This window comes from Festucalex cinctus, chromosome 1 (genome assembly GCF_051991245.1).
Source record: "Festucalex cinctus isolate MCC-2025b chromosome 1, RoL_Fcin_1.0, whole genome shotgun sequence".
Classification (NCBI taxonomy): domain Eukaryota; kingdom Metazoa; phylum Chordata; class Actinopteri; order Syngnathiformes; family Syngnathidae; genus Festucalex; species Festucalex cinctus.
The window spans coordinates 12329525-12346856 of NC_135411.1; the positions used below are offsets into that span (position 1 = coordinate 12329525).

General features: G+C 37.3%; 1 protein-coding gene across 3 annotated transcripts in view; it reads right to left on the minus strand.

Annotated features, from left to right (window-relative positions):
* b4galt2 (UDP-Gal:betaGlcNAc beta 1,4- galactosyltransferase, polypeptide 2) overlaps positions 1-17332 on the minus strand; it is a 95942-nt gene that overhangs the window by 3151 nt on the left and 75459 nt on the right. For all 3 annotated transcript variants that reach the window (XM_077517172.1, XM_077517162.1, XM_077517163.1), the window contains 3 exons: positions 13885-14072; positions 13676-13798; positions 7135-7239 (listed from right to left, as the gene is read on the minus strand). In XM_077517172.1, coding sequence (XP_077373298.1) covers positions 7135-7239; positions 13676-13798; positions 13885-14072 — 416 coding nt within the window. The remainder of the gene's footprint in view (positions 1-7134; positions 7240-13675; positions 13799-13884; positions 14073-17332) is intronic.

Consider the following 17332-nt stretch of genomic DNA (forward strand, 5'->3'; position numbering starts at 1 on the left):
TATTTCTTCACTGAACACACTTTTGCTTTTGTTAGCAGCATTCTACAAAAAAAATTAATAAAAAAAAAAAAATGGAATGATTTTCCGCTAACTTTAGGATCGCTCTTTTTGTTAGCTAGATTTGACCAAAAACAATTAACCAATATTCCATTTAACTTTACGTTTGTCACTTGTGGTTACCTCAATCACGCCAATTTCACGTCACCTAGTTTCAAGTAAAATACATTTTTCATTGTCGCTTTTGTTAGCATGATCACCCAAACACTAATAAAACAGTTTTCCATAATTGTAACTCAATTCATTGTTTTCATAGGTCATTATCAGAATTTCCAGAAAAACCACTAAACCAATTTCCTACTAAATTATTATTATTATTATTATTATTATTATTATTAATAATAATTTTTAGCTTGTTACCTTGTTTTTTGTTTTTGTTTTTTTTAGTCACCAACATAACACAAACACTACAGAACCATTCCCCACTTGTTTTCAGCTCAGTTTTTGTGTGTGCGTCGGTTATCAGGATTACCAAACTGATTCTTGACAGCAGGGAAGACGCAGGAATCGGCAATCTTTTCCTTGAACAGCAAGACGCAGCGAGATAAAAATAGAATTATGGGAGAGGATTGACACTTCCATCTCAACGGGATTGGGGGTTGTGGGGGGGTTTGAAGGTTGGGGGGCAGATGCTTTCGAATCAAATGAGGCCCGCATGACAGAGAAGAAAAATGAAGGCTGGAGGAACTCTGAGATAAAATTATATTTGAGGGAGGAAAAAAAAACTGACAACTGACAGATGGATGGAGGAAGATATGCTGATATTAAAAAATAATAAAATCTTCAGATAAGACTGTCATTGAGCACGTAGATTAAAAGCCATAGACTAATCCCCCACGTACATATCGAGAATATTAGATGCCCTCAATTTGCATGCCCACCCCGTCCGATCGAGGCTTATTTGAATTTGATGTACTTCCGAGACGTTACATGTCGCAACACGTTGGGCACGTCATTAGGTACAACACGATCTCGTAGTAACACATTTTTTGATTGTGGTCGCAAGTGATTCAGAAGTGCACTTTAATGACGTATGCTCATTAAGCCTGATGCTTCGTAACTGAGCACCGTCTCACTAGTGGTGCAACTAAATCGCTCTAATTGACTCCACTGAGTGGAAAAAAAAAAAAAAAAGAGGACATTTTAAAATCTATACACAAACGCATGGTGGCTGATTACGTAAATGGAATATTGAACATGCCCGTGCGAGTAATTGATACGGACACTCGTGCGTGCGTATGCAGGTGATGAATTTGCCTCCTTTCCCGCCAGCATTGGCCCGACATCTCATCGTTATGCCTCGCCATGGCCGACGGATTCGGCGAATGTACTCTTGTTATATGCATATGTGGGCAGATGACCAGGAAATATTCAGAAGGATTTTAGAGAAGCACACGTCAAGACCCACATTCCCACCATGCACTCCATAGACGTATGCATCATTTAGTTTGTCCCATATCCAGTCCCATAACACTTTATATTATTCATGCATGTGTTTCCTTTATAGTATCTAAAGGTAGTAATACCCAGCGTGCGTAACGGCTTGCTCGAAAGCCCGATACGTCCAAAAATACACCCACAGCCATAAAACGGGCGCACTAGCTAAGCGCAAAATCTTAACGCTTGAGTACGTTTGAACTAGTGGTGGGAACCTCTGGGTGCCTCACCGATACGATATGCGATACAAGGCTCACGATAACGATTATCTCATGATATGACGATACCGCGATTATCCATATATTGGTCAGGCAATAAATCCACGATAATATATGATAAAACTAATAATACAACAATAATAATATAATATAAAACAAATAAAAATACAATAAATAAATAATAAAATAATAATAATCATAATAATAAACAAATAATTTAAATAAAATAATTCATAATAACAAAAACAATATAAATATAATATAAATATGTATTATTATATATAAATATAGGAAAAATATTATTATTAATAATAATAATAATAAAAACTAAGCTCAAGAGTCTTCTTCGCCCATTTCCCCACCACTCTTATGAGGCGCTCCCCCTAGTGGCCCTCCAAGTAATTGCTCATTAAGTAATGAGCAATGGAGCCATTATAGCGGCTGTATTAATTACAAATATCGCGATACTTGTGTAGGCGTATCGATAATCTATCGGGAGACAAAGTATCACGATTTATCGTGATATCGACATATCGTCACACCCCTAGTTCGGAGACTGGCAGGCGCCTCTTTTCTATAAGTGGTGGTTTGTGTTTCAGACGTGGCGGTCAGGATGCTGAATGATTCATGCGGCAGGACGGCGACGTAGTAAATATATAATTTAGTGCCGTCACTATCTAATCTTTTTACAATTGATTATACTATCGATTATTCAATAATCAAGTAATCCCACCCTACTCCACATTTCTATTTATTCTTTTTTGTTAATCCACTAAAGTTGGACATAGGTTGAATTGAGTGGATATAAGTACCCATAATTTATTAACTTCTATATATACACGCATTATTAAAGGGATACTTGACTCATTGAGCCATTTTCAGCAGTAAAAAAAGGCAATATTTTGTCCCGAATTAATTTGATACCTTCATTATTTTTCACCTTTAAAAACTATTTTTTTCTACTTGCTGTCAACTGAAGATGACATCACCTGTGCTGAGGAAGTAGGTAACGACCAATCACCTGGTTCACCTGGTTGGTTAGCAAACTGAGCCATGATTGGTTGCTACTTACTTCCTCGGCACAGGTGATTGTCATCTTCAGTAGACAGCAAGTGGAAAAATTTGTTTTTAAAGGTATTCATTGTACATGAAAAACACTAAAATTGTCAAATTAATTCTGGACAAATGACCTTTTTACTGCTGAAAATGGCTCAATGAGTCAAGTATCCCTTTAAACACAAACACATTTAGCCTATGCTAAACGGCTATCACTCGCGAGTAGCATTAGCACGCTAGCGATACGCACTTCAGGTAAACAAACACTAACTATTCTTTTGTTCACACATACATCATTATATCTACATTACATATATAATGATGTCTTAAAAGATACTTTCAGAAACTGCTTCAACATTATTTAATTCGTGAAAACGATTAGAGCTAGATGTTTTGTTAGCTACATGAGGTCAATAACTTCCTGCTCCTGTCTTCTTCTGGGTACATTTCGTACATGACCGCCCTCTACTGGTTCAGTGATGAACACCTAAAACCGAGTGGCAGGTTATATTTTGGAAGAATTGACTGCCCAAGTCAGTTCTATTTCACATTCAAAACTTCCTGTAGCCGATGTGGAGTTGTAAGAAAGTAACCTTCTTTATCCTGCGACCTTGATGATGCTCACTGTCTAATAGAGGCGAGTGCAAACAAAAGAATTGTTTTTAATAAAATAAAACAAAGATGGCTTCGCGCTGACGGGGCTCTGAAGGGCCAGGGTTGAGGTTGCACTTTTGGCGAGCGCCATTTAAAGTGCTTTACAGACAAGCATAAAACCTCCTTGTGTATAAATGACTTATTTGCCGCCGTGATGAATGAGGCCCAATATGGTGGGATGAGCCCTCGGAGGAACATTAATCAGAAAGAATATAGCGCCTCACATTAAGCCGTTTAAATGGGGATTATCACTGTTTATTCTCTCTGAAGAGCACCTTGTACTAAACCAGCACACCTGTGCCCACCCGGTCCCATGCCAAGTTCAACCAATGAAGGTATCAAACATTTTGACAAGCTTCGTCAGGGGTCAAAAGTTTGGATCTTCTGTAGTCGTCAGTTCTTTCAAATGATGTTGCGCTTTCTGATCAGGGTTTTGACTTTATAATTCTGTTAGTTTTCATTAGTTTTGAGTGCAAGATTGTTAGTTTTTATCCGTTTATATGCGTCGAAAATGCTTTGTTTTATGCTTTGTTTCAGTTTTTATTGTTTTTTAACCCTTTGACAGGGTCACAAGGGCCCGGGTTCAAACCCACAACCTCTGTGCTATGAGACAACTGCTCTACCACTGAGCCGTGCCACCCCATAACTTTGTTTCTGATACATATTGAGTATGAACGTAGGTCAGGGTTCCGGTCCTCGAGGTCCGAAGTCCCGCAGGTTTTAGATGATTCCGCCCACTAGCACACCTGAGTAATAAAATCAGCTCATCATAATCAGCATGCCTGATAACGATCCTGATCTATAGTATCAGGTGTGTTGGTAGGCGGAAACATCGAAAACCTGCAGGACTCCGGCGCTCGAGGACCGGAATTGGTGAACCCTGATGTCGGTTATAATAGCTCGATTCACGGGTGTGTTAAGATTCAAGGATGATATATATATATATATTTTTTATTTATTTTTTTTATTTCAAACCAAATTTTGGGATTCAAATCACTTTTTTGTTACGCCCCTAATATAGAGGTATAAAAGGAACTGTACTTTAGGTCAAATAACATTTAACTTGTTCTAATGTCACAAAAAAACTAAAGGCAAAACAAATGGACAGAATTGATTGGTAAACTTTCTATCAACTTCTTTTGCACGTGGACTTCCATTGTAGGCATATTTTTCATACTTAACTTGATGTATTGCATTTGTTATTGCAAGCTAAACGTCCACCTTCATAGATGAGATCACGTCACGCTACATGAAACCAAGCCAAATGAGACGTCAGACATCCAGCGGCGACCTCTTGAAAACAATCTGCGGACTGAACGGCACGAAATCTAAAACAAGCAGGTGCGTATCGCATGTCATCCATCATAGTTTTAAGTGCGCGCGTCATCCATAATTGCCTGCCAAAAAAAATGCACGCCTCCAAATGGGAGCGTCTCGTCTGCTCGCCTTCAACCAAATCAATAAAGCAGCCACCAGACGGGCTGGACGCCGTTGTGCTCTGCGCTCGATTCCCGCCGCTCCCGCCCGTATCAGGCCCACCGCCTGCACAAAGAGGCCGGCATCAACAGGGACGCTATTTATTTGCAGGCCCATGCATTATTCATGGCGTCGCGAGGGACAGAAGATAGTGAGTTTTTTTTTTTTAGTTGGAACTAACTTAATTTAGCCTATTTATTTTTTATGTCGCTCAGAAATGTTTTGCTCTTGGAAGATCTTTAGAGGAGAAGTGGGATTTGGATTTAAATAGGTTGTGTCTTCACATGCAATCCTGCTTCATTCACCCGGAATGCAAACCTTCTACAACTTCATGCAACTACTACATACAATATTTCACTGTAAAAACACTTTTATCAAGAAAAAGAAAAAGAAAAAAAACACTTTATCATGACATCATATTTTGCAAAAAAAAATAAAAATTCACCAGATTTAGAAAAAAAATTAAAATGATCATTTTGCATTTACTGCGACGTTCTAACACTGTACTTTTGTCATTTTTCTTTTTATTTTTGTTATTTTTGTATTATCTATTTTGCCTTGAAGATACTCCATTTTGAAAAAAAAAAAAAAAAAATCCCGATGTTGCTTTCTCTTGGGTCCCAACTTAATGTAAATCCATCCCCATCATGTTGTACTCGCTTGTTGTAGCCTCATCCTAACTAACACTCAGGCAGTTTGTCTCTCAGGTCCGGCAAGCATCCACGTTTGCAAACTCCATTTCGTTTGTTATTACGGGACGTTAAGGCAGCTAAATATTCCCGTTGCTAAAAGACGCTACATAGCTAAAACACTTGTGGAATAAAAGCAACAACAACATACAAACACTTAATAATGTGTAGTATAGTTTGAGCTATTTACATTGTATTTTGGCATGAAAATGCTATATTCTGCTATGAAATCACTGACTGCCAATAAAATATATTTTGCAATAAAAACAAGACAGCATATTTGACCATGAAATTTTTTAAAAAAATGCTATATTCTGCCATAAAAAAACACAGCAGTAGTCGTAATTGTAATTGTGTTGTTTATTGCTTTGCCATGAAAATGAAATAGATTGCAATAAAACTAGATTTTGCCAGGCAACAGTATAGTTTGATATGGTAATAGCCCATCTTAATTTGGCCCTTTCAAAACATACATTTTATTTGCGTTCAATCCGTTGCGACATATATGCTATTTAGTGTTAGCATTAAGCTAGCAAACTACAAGGTATGCTATGCTATTCAGTTAAATTAATTTTAAAAAAAGTGCTGAAGCCTTCACACTTTTAAGATTCATTAATTCATAAGTTAGCATGCTAAGCTAATGCTAAGTTATTATGCTAAGTTAAAATGCTAAGCTAATGCCAATGCTAAGCTAATGTTAAGTTAATGTTAAGTTAGCTTAGCCTGCTAATTAGCTAATGCTAAACTAATGCTAAGATAATGCTAAGCTCATGCTAAGTTATCTTAGCATGCTAATCTAATGCTAAATTAATGCTAAGATAATGCTAAGCTAATACTAAGGTAATGCTAGGTTAGCTTAGCATGCTAAACTAATGCTAAGCTATTCCTAATACTAAACTAATTTACAATCTACTAATTCACATCATTTCAGTATGACATTCAAAACATTCAACTCTTTCATTCACTTTAGAGATTTTAAGTCCATTAGCTACTTGAGTCTTCAAATATTATTCAATTTTGTACCTGATTCTTCAAACCTTACCCCATTTTTGTTGTTTTCTTCCTCTAATTTCTTCATTTATTCACCGATTCACACTGCTCCAACTTTCAATTGTTCAGCTCTTTCCAGGTCCTTCTGCATTATTCCATGCCATTCCAAATCATTCCAGTTTTTCATTCAGCCTTCCAGCCTTCACATGCAATTTGCCCAAAAATTGCATTTTCTAGTTTAAAATACTTGTAGTTATTATTTTTATGTAAAAAAAAAATTAATAATGAATCAACTGGGAATGGCAAAAGAAACTGAAGCTTCTTTTCTGAAGACGTTCTTCACTATCAACCAAAGTCTGCACTCACAGGTAAAAGCAAAAAACATGGCCAAGACGGTTTTGTATTTTGATAAACACCACTGCATTTTGATATATTTTGTCATGAAATCCCTGAAATAAATTATTGCTTTTTTGATGACAATGCTATATTGCGCAAATGTGATATTTTTAAAAATAAAAATAAAAACAACTTGCGAAACATGATCGGCATCACGGTACCTTTGCGGGTTGGGCTCGTTGTGTTTGTCTCTCTCGTGTTTAATCATTCTGTAGCGGCCGATGCGCACATCCGGTCTGGACACCTTCATGCCGTTCAGAGTGATCCTGCAACACACACATGTGGCAGCAAGCATTAGACGGGAGTAAGCCGCAATAAGAATCAAATTTGCCCGTGCAGACTGAATTTGCGCAGTCTGGAAAGTGGCTTGAGCATGTGGATACATGCTGGACGGTCCAATCGGAATCAGACAATTAAAAGACGATCAAATGGACACATTGCTCTTTCTTGTGCAAGATAATAGCCTTGCAAGAGAAGCTTTGCTTAAAAGTCTTGTTGGTGCCAAAATGTGGAGTGACCTGAATGAAATTGCCTTTCTAACCACTTCACTTAGACACTTACACTTGAATTAATCGCTCTTTTCTTTCTCTGCTCACTCTGAATCACAATTTGTGTTTGTATGTGAACCGCTCAAGAAATAAATTAGTTATTGCATATGTTCACATAGGACATCATGTAAATAATGTAGTTCATTTGCATACACACAACATAAACAAGTCTTTCCATTAACTTATATCATGTAAACGTGTGTGGCCATCAAGGTAATTAATGGTGAAGTCGACCTTAAAGGGACACTTGACTCATTGAACAATTTTCAGCAGTGAAAAGTTAATATTTTGTCCAGAATTAATTTGATAACTTCATTATTTTTCATGTACATTTTTTTTTTCCCCCCACTCACTCACACAAACACACACACAAACCAACATGGTCTCCCAGGTGGGGAAGCGAACCCACCCCAACGGGCACCGAATGCTCATGTACAATTAATACCTTTAAAAAGTATTTTTTCTACTTGCTGTTGACTGATGATGACATCACCTGTGCTGAGGAAGTAGGTAACGGCCAATCATGGCTCACCTGTTTTCTGGGTTTGGTCAGTAAACTGAGCCATGATGGGTCATTACCTACTTCCTCAACACAGGTGATGTCATCATCAGTCGACAGGAAGTAGAAAAATTACTTTTTAAAGGTATTAATTGTACATGAAACATAATGAAGTTACCACATTAATTATAGACAAAATATGAACTTTTTACTGCTGAAAATGGCTCAATGAGTCACGTATCCCTTTAAACAGTTCTTGACAATAACATGTTATATGTGACCTCACTAGTCTAAAGATGACATTCTGATTAATACTGCATTTGTGGAATATGAGTTATGAAGTAAAATCCAGCCGTTTTTATCCATCTCAGGGGGCAGCCATTTTGCTACTTGGTGTCGACCAAAGATGACATCACAGCTACTCAGGCTCAGGCAACGACCAATCACAGCTCACCTGTTTTTTTTCTTTTCTTTTTTTTTAAGCTGAGATGTGATTGGTTGTTACTTGTGACCTGAGCACCAGTGATGTCATCTTCAGTCGACAGAAAGTGTCAAAATGGCCGCGCCCTGAGATGGATAAAAACTAGGGGTGTCACGATTCGCCAACTCCACGATTCGATTTAAATTTCGATTTTGGGGTCACGATTCGATTTATTTTTTCGATTTTTTTTTTTTTTTCCCGCTCCCCCACTTTATAACACAGAGGCATATGCTTCTGTAGGCTAAGGCTAGTCTATGATCATTGGTTCTATTCATTGTACAGTAAATCTTATTTCAAAAGATCGGCTACATATAGGTGATGCAATTTCCATATTATTTTTGTGTAAATTTATGTAATATATGATAATTGACATTAGGCAGGAATGATCAAATTCAAAGAATTTATTTACAATATAAAGTTAACCGTCTTGTTCTTACTGAAGTGTAAAATAAAAAATAAAAAAACAAAAACAAAAAGTCACAGTGGGTGCCTGCCATCTATTGACTGTTTTTGGTTACAACAGTGTGCTGTGCGTTCCTCTTAAAATAATGTGCAATGTGCAACAACAACAAAAAATATATTGTATCCAAAGTCATGGAACAAATACAGCCTGAACAAACTATATCCCAACATTTACAGTTGCTGGGCATACTGTAGCGTGGTTCAAGTACACTAATTAAATGTTTGAATCCAGCGTTTTCCAAGGCTGCAGGTCTGCTGCTATAAATAGACCTATGGATCTGGCGTTTCGCGCGAGCTGAAGTGTGTGGAAGTTTCACTGTAAATGAGGATGAAATAGTTGGTTGGACCGTTGTTTTCCCACTTCTAGTTGAATTATTGATTGATAAATCTAAATCTTTAGATTTAGGGGGGGGGGCATCGAATCGTGTGTCCTCTCTTCTATTTCGATGCTTGAAATCGTGACGTAATTTCGATCGATTTCGATAAAAAATCGAAATCGTGACACCCTTAATAAAAACAGCTGGATTTTCCTGCGGGCTGAATAGAACATATTGCCAAGAAAGAAGGGGGTGTTGACTTTTTTTTTAGTTTACAAAAAGTACAAAAATAGCTAAAACTGAAATTGAAAAAAAAAGTGTTAATGAAATAACATAAAAACAAAAATGCTTAAATTAATAGTCACTTATTTCTTTGTTTTATTTTAGTTTTTGGGCCACTCACCCATCACATGTTTGGGAATCAGTCATTTTATTAGTTCTATAATAACTTTGGTTTGCATACATACGTCACAACATCTTAATACTGAACATCTGTTCGTTCACACAATGCATACATAAAACCAATGTCTGTCCGTTCACTAGGGATGTGCAAGTACCGATACTAGGTATTGGTACAAGACCAATACCCATCCTTACCTAGCCAATACCAGTGACCAGCTAACGATTATCGGCCACCCTCTTATAGTCATTTTACGATCAGGAACTAGAAATTTGGCATTTATAGGTATTTCTTGAAAATTATGTCATTGTTATCTTTTGGAAATTTTATATCACGTCTGTATCGATACATGGTGGTATCGGTCTGAAAAACAGTGGTGTTGACATACCTACGATACATACACACAATATAAAAATGTTGTTGTTTTTTTAAAACAGGTAAAAATATTTTCATTACAAACATGACAGAAGCACATCTGTCTCTGCATATTGTAAATGTGTGTCCATTCACATGCACGCATAATGATGTAAGAGCTTTCGCTAGAGGCTACTATTGCGTGTTCAAAGTGGATGCTGGGAAAACGAAAGCATTGCCGTCAAGCCGCCCTTCAACCTGACCGTGGTGACAAGACAAGGGTACGGGCAGCGGGCGCGGGTCTGGAGTGCAAGCTGTTGTCCGTGCGTCAGCATGACACTGGGTTCGGGCCCCCGTGTGTGGTACACGACGGACTATAGACAATAACGGATGTGATTTCAATGAGCCGTCTCTTTAGTAGCCCAGATTCAGATTTGGGCTCATTTGGATGAATTCCCCTAATTAATCACTGAGTTCCTGTTGATTTTCACGTCTTTTAAGACTATTTTTCAGAGTGTTTATAGCCCATTTACCCCTCGTTTGTTCCTTTGTACACCAGAAATGTTCATTTGACCAAATCCATGTTTAACCTTTTTGTTATTTTCTGGGTCAAATTGACATGTTTAAAAGTGTACAATTTCACTAAAAGTATTCAGCACATCATTTATGAACTTCTTTCTTTTGTAAATTTTGAAAAATTGACCCCCAAGCATGGGGGTTGAGCATTATTGAATATATAATATAAAATGCACTAAATAACTTAATGCTAGCAGAAGTAATGTCCTGCACTTCTTTTAACATTGAGACCCAAAATTCTAGATATTAAAATTTGAACTCTAATACTCAATATCAGGAGAGTTCTTGAAAATAATGCTGCTATTAACATTTTTGGTGTAACAAAAGAAACATGCATAGCAGGAAGGTTAACAATACAAAAAAAAAAAGAAATAATCACAGAGCTGTCAAACGGTTAAATTGTTTTAATCAGATTAATCACATCGTAGAATTTTGATTAATCACTTAATTAAAAAGGCTTTTTTTAATCAACATCTTTTGTCCTCCAAATTTAAAGAGCACCTGGTATGTTATTTTTTTCGATATTTAATGTTATTAGGACGTCTTCAAATTTTTTTTATCTACTGTACACGCTCATCCTCCTCTTTTTCTAATCAGTTTATTACTTGCAGAATTTAAAATGGAAAAAAAAGACCCTAATAGTTTGACATAAACAAATAGCCTGAATGTCTGCGGTCAAAATTAATAATGTGATGAATCTGCATTAATACATGATTAATGTGATAATTTTTTGTGATTAATTAGTTTAACGCTTTAACTTTGACAGCCCTAATAATAAGAATAATAAAACATTTAAATATGATTAATGTTCAGAAAAAAACTCAGCTTTTTCTTTTTCTTTTTTTTTGGTGAAATATAAGATTCTGTTCCTCCCCTTTAGCATTTTTTGCCAAGAAGGTGACGACATTATTGCAGGAGCTGCAGTAAATTGTGGCAAGTACCAAGTACTGGCTGTTCAGCACATATGACAACAAACATCTTCATAAGTCTGAGCTATGTATGGGGTAGCGTGGCAAGATGGAACCCTTATCCCACAAGAGAAAAAAAAAAAAATCACATGGAATCTTCCAAAACATGCTATGGGCGATGAAAATAATGTTAAACTAATATTTGGCACAAACACATCACTGACAGAACACCTTGGCTTGTGCTAGGGAGAAAAAAAAGGGGGGGAAAGCCTACTACAATAGCTAAACTATGACTGACACTGACCCCCCTTTAACGTAAATGTTATGTGATTATTTAATCCTGAACATAGCCTCATCCCCAGTTATAAGAGGGTGTGCACATTTGTGCAACCACCTCAGTTGTTTACTTTTACTTCCCCTCTCGAACATATTTTTTCTTTCAGTTGAGTTGCACAGGTTATAGGCTAAGTAAAAAAGTCAAACTTGCGTGCGCCACATGAGTGACATTTGGAGGCAATCAAAGCAGCAGATGTTGTATAACATGGTCAGCATCAAAGGGATCAACCGGATCAACGTGTACAAAAAACCCCACCAGATTTTATATTAAAAGCGTTTGAATGCAGCAGCTTGTCCAAAATGAGATTTGAAGGACATATTCCTTACGACTGCTCTTAGAAAGGCTTTTAAAGCAGCCAGTCATGACAAGGCGAGGGAGTGTGTGCGTGTGCGTGCGTGTGTGCCAGCTCTAAATGCGAGGCCACCCATAACCTTCACACATGGCAGCTTAAAGCAAGTTAGATTTATTGCCTTTTTAATGTCGCTCCAAATGCAAATGACAAACCTAGCCAGAATCTAAAAGCTTCACTTTGGGGAGAAAAATAGGACAAGGAGGCAGCAAAGTGACAAGTACATCCTGTTTTTTTTTTTCTTTCTTTTTCTCCTTGTAGCTGAAGGGGTTAAACAGTGATAAAAGGCACAGTTACGCCAATGATATGCCGTCTCGCCAAGTTTATTCGACAAATTGAGCCTTTTACGCGTCCGGTGGACACTTAAGACAACTTCAAATGGACTCAAGGTTGAGCTTTCCTATAGCTACCAATGTTGTAACTGTCCCAAGACAAAACTACAAAATATGAATGGTACATTGGATTGCAATAACTGGAATTGCACCACACGGATTGTTCTGCTACTTTAGTGTCCTGGACATCTCGTTTTGTGTTAGCATTTTTTGCTAATGTGACTTTGCAGAGCATTGTGGCGGAAATGTCAGTTTTTAATAAGCACAATGTTTACCATTGGAAATTATATTTTCCACAGTGGCTTTAAATTAAAACATACTTTAATGTTCTTTCTAGGGATGTAACGATATTCAAACATCACGATACGATATTATCACGATATGAAGGTCACGACACAATAATTATCACGATATTATAGGGGCGTTGGCGATATTTAACTCATTCACTTCCAGCCATTTTCACAGAAGCAATCCCGTTTGCTCCCGGCTGTTTTACTGAATTTTGACTGATTTTACAAGGCCCACAGAATATTGTGTTCAAATGCTATAAAAGCATGGAGCCTATCAAAAGAAAGATTAAAGTCTCTTCTTTCATCAGGAAAAAAAGGATGTTTCTATCTGTTTCTGTTTCGCAACAATTAGCATTAGAAGAGAGCTAAGTTTAATCAGTTTTCACAAATCTATTTAAAATTGTAAGTAATTTAGCTTTTTTTCTAGATGGCCCTGGTTGATCTCATTTGCTCTGCTGCCACCTGCTGGCCGTTTGTGTAATAACTACCATTTCTGCAACCGTTTTTTGCAGTTGAGAGGCTGCATCAAAGCCTTCTGTATTCTCTAGCATTAAAAAAAACAAAAAACAAAACAAAACGTATAAATACGTCTTTGGGACACTTAAAACATAAAAAACGTATTTACACGTTATTGGGAGCAAATGAGTTAATAAAGACACAATATTATTTTTTTTGTTGTTGTTGTTCTTTGCGGGAGGCCAAAATATATTGTTAGCATTTTAATTTGAATTTGAAAAGGGTTTGTTTGAGTGACGTACATGGTCACGTAACATTAAACTGGCGGGTTAAGGCACCACTATACTTGCAGAGCATAGCTAGTTGAAGCATCTTTTGTTACATGAAGCTCACCTGTTGTAGATGTCGTCATCCTCCCCTCCCCAGCCCCAGTACTCGTTGGGGAAGCCGTTGATCTTCAAGAACTGTTTTTTACTGAGGCCCGACACGCCCCCGAAGTAACCCGCATAGGGCAGCCTAGAGCGGACCACACAATGTCGTCAGCAAGAACCCTACTATCAGTACAATTCTAACATCAACGGCGCATCGTGCATCGTTCTCACCTGAAGCCGAACTTGTCCATGGCGATGGCGAAGTGGCGAGGCTGCTCGTAACAGTGGTACAGGTTGCGGTCGTCCATGGGGATCAGGTCCACGTCGCTGAAAATGAAGCAGTTGTAGTCGCCGTCCTTCAGCGCCTCCGCGTAGCCGACGTTCAGCAGCTTGGCGCGGTTGAACGTGTCCTCACCCAACTGCAATGGGACGGTCATTTTTAATATTTTTCCCTTTTAATTTAGTAACTGTATGCTACAATGCTATTTCATACATAGCAAAGCAGTTATATTGCAAATAGTCACATGTTACACAGCAACACAGCTATGCTTCATTGCTGTACGCTACCTTACGCCCCACTGCAGTTATTGAGACAGATGATGTTGATTTATCTGTACGATTACTCTGTATGATCAGTTTAATTAGCATCCGGGTTAATCAGTATATAATCCCCACAGCTGGAGGATTTACCGTGTCGCCGGCGTTATTTACGCCCCGATGTGCCTAATCAATCTGCATCTGCTCTGACACCGTTATGTGTCTAGTAAATAACAGATCGCGGTTTCCACGCGGCAAAGTTACGACGCCGCGCCGTCGCCGAGTTGTGCCAAGCAATTAAGGTGAAAGGTACAGGTTGAGCATGGCTGCGCGGCCGTATATAGTGCGCTGCTGCTCTGTATTTATTATCACCCGGTGGATGTGTGTATTGACCTCTGCTAAGCTGCTGCGCTCCATTATGTTTTACACACTCAGCACAATGTGTGTGTGTGCGTTTGCGTGGAGATCCATGTGGGTCTACAATAAGGCTTAATCACAACATAATATTATTATGAATCAAATGAGAATGAGGCATTTTAATTCTCTCCTCCATCCCCTCAATGACAACGCTTGAGGCTAATGGCAGCTACAGTAACTTAATTAGCAAGCTAGCAGTGTGAACTACAGTGCATGTTAGTAATGAGGCACAATTATGGCACATTATATACAGCTATTTTGCGAAATTATTACATGTTACATTGCTAAACACTGGAAAAAAAAAAAGATTTTTATTTGTATTTGTTGTATATGTTTTTTTTTTTTTTTTTAGCAATTATCAGCTCTTGAAATGTTTTTATACATTTAATGCCATTATAAAATTTGCAGATAAAACGTGTTCTTAATAAATTATTTTAATTTTATTATTATTATTATTATTATTATTATATTTTATTTGTATTTTTTTTATCAATTGATTATCAGCCGTTGAAACGTTTACATTATTGTCATTTTAATATTTGTAGATTAAACATTTTCTAAATGTACTAACATTTTAATGATTAATGAATTTTAAGAAATTATTTTAATCTATTATCATTATACTTTTATTTTTTTATTATCAATTAACAGCTCTTGAAATATTTTTATACATTTATTGTATATTGCCATATGCTAATTTGCTACATTGCTCATTACATGCTACACAGCTAAATGCTACATAGCTAGCCACACAACCATATCACATCAATACACAAAACACAGCGATATGCTACGAGCCACACAGCTAAGCTACATATGCGACTTTGTTTCGCGCTCCAAAGCTATATGCTTCCTTGCTACACATGACATAGCTATATGCTACTACATAGCCACGCATTTGCAACTTCATTCAATTTCATGTTTCAAAGCATTAATGAATAGTCAGAGATCATATTAGCATCTGAATTAAAACCACTACCTTTTATGTGTCCCACCTTATTAACTCTTTTACTGCCACACGTTATCAGAAAAACAACCCTTACAGTGCCAGCCGATTTTGAGCATTTTAACTCATCTTTCAAGGCAAACAGAATATTGTGTTCTTTACTACATATACAGCATTGGTACCACATGAAAGATCGCATTCTTTCATTAGGAAAAAAAAAAGGATGTTTTACCTTTTTCCGTTCTTTAGTAATCACCATTTGAAAATTGGTCATTTGAGTGACATTGAGCGAAAATTGAAAAGAAAAGGAGAAAATCTTTTTGTGAAAAAATACATTTTCTCCACAACAGTGTTTTGTGACGCTCTGTGAATTAGGTTTAATTGTGACGGCTTTGATCATTCACCTCATCCTTGAAAACGTTCGATTTGATTAGATTTCACCAGATTTGATACGTTTCATTGTAATTCCATACACCGGCAGCCCATTTAAAAGAGATACAATGCTGCCATCTGCTGGCCATAGTTAGTGGGTGTTTTTGATTCCACAACCCATTGACCAGGCAGCGTTGCACTTAGACGTTGATGTAGTTGATGTCATTTAACGCTTATGGCGGCATACATTGTGATTATTAAACGTTTCTGGCGGTCAAAGAGTTAATGGTATGAGCATCCAGTCATAAATAAGTTTAAGGACTTAGATCTATAACATTTATAGAAAAAAGTTTTCAAAACATAGGAAAGACATTCCTGCTATACCAGTACTTCAGCAAACGGTCACATAAATAGTTGATGCTAGCAGAATGAGGAAGTGCAGTTATTTATGCATGACTGACCAACTATACAGTTGGGCATGAGGCATAGATCCAGCATACTGTATAGATGAGTGTTCAAATAATACGCGGCCAGAATAAATAAATAAATAAATGAATAAATAAATAAATAAATAAATACTGGCCCATGCGCTGTTCATCTAAGCTCTTCCATCCCAGCATCAATTGGGAAGCAGGAGGCTCATCAAAGCTTGATTAGATACTGTAGCCAACCGCAACCCCTCTGCCCCCCCCCCCCCCCCCCCCTCATCCAATTTAAAAGCAAGCAGTCTTCAATCCCTTTCGCCGTGCCATGTTTCGCACGGAGGAGCGCAGCGGTGCTGGCGCGTAGCCAAGATAACTAATTGCTGTAATGACTACCATAGCGGCGCAAACAATTGCAAAGCGCAAGCGAAAAGGCCAGCGGCCGGTGGCGGCCAATTCAAAAAAGGCCAGCCTAATTTGTCCCAAGTAAATAAGAATGAGACAACAGTCATTCAATATAAAATAGAGCAAGCTTTGGTTTTTTTTGCTTCAGAGTGACACGTCAGTGTGAACATAAAAGAAGAAGCAATCCTGTCCACTTTGGATTTTAATTTTAAATCTAGCTATTTATTGACTCCCGCAAAAAAAAGAAAATGTTTACAATTGCCGACATTAACAAACTGTAAATACAGCAGATCCGTTTGGAAAAGTCAGACCAAAAAAAAAAAAAATGAATCGTATGAAAACTGAAGCTATCCCCTCAGAAATAATGTCAAGCCAATAAATTCTCGTTCGTGAAAACGAATGGAATAAACTAAAAAAAAAAAAAAATGAATTTCACATTTATAAAACTTACTAATTACAGCAAACGTCCATTAATCTCATACATGAGGGTTTATTTTAAATGTATTTATTTCAGTATTACTGTTCGACTGTATTAAAAAGGTCAGGTAGTCGTTTGAGAATTGTTTTTTTACATTATTAC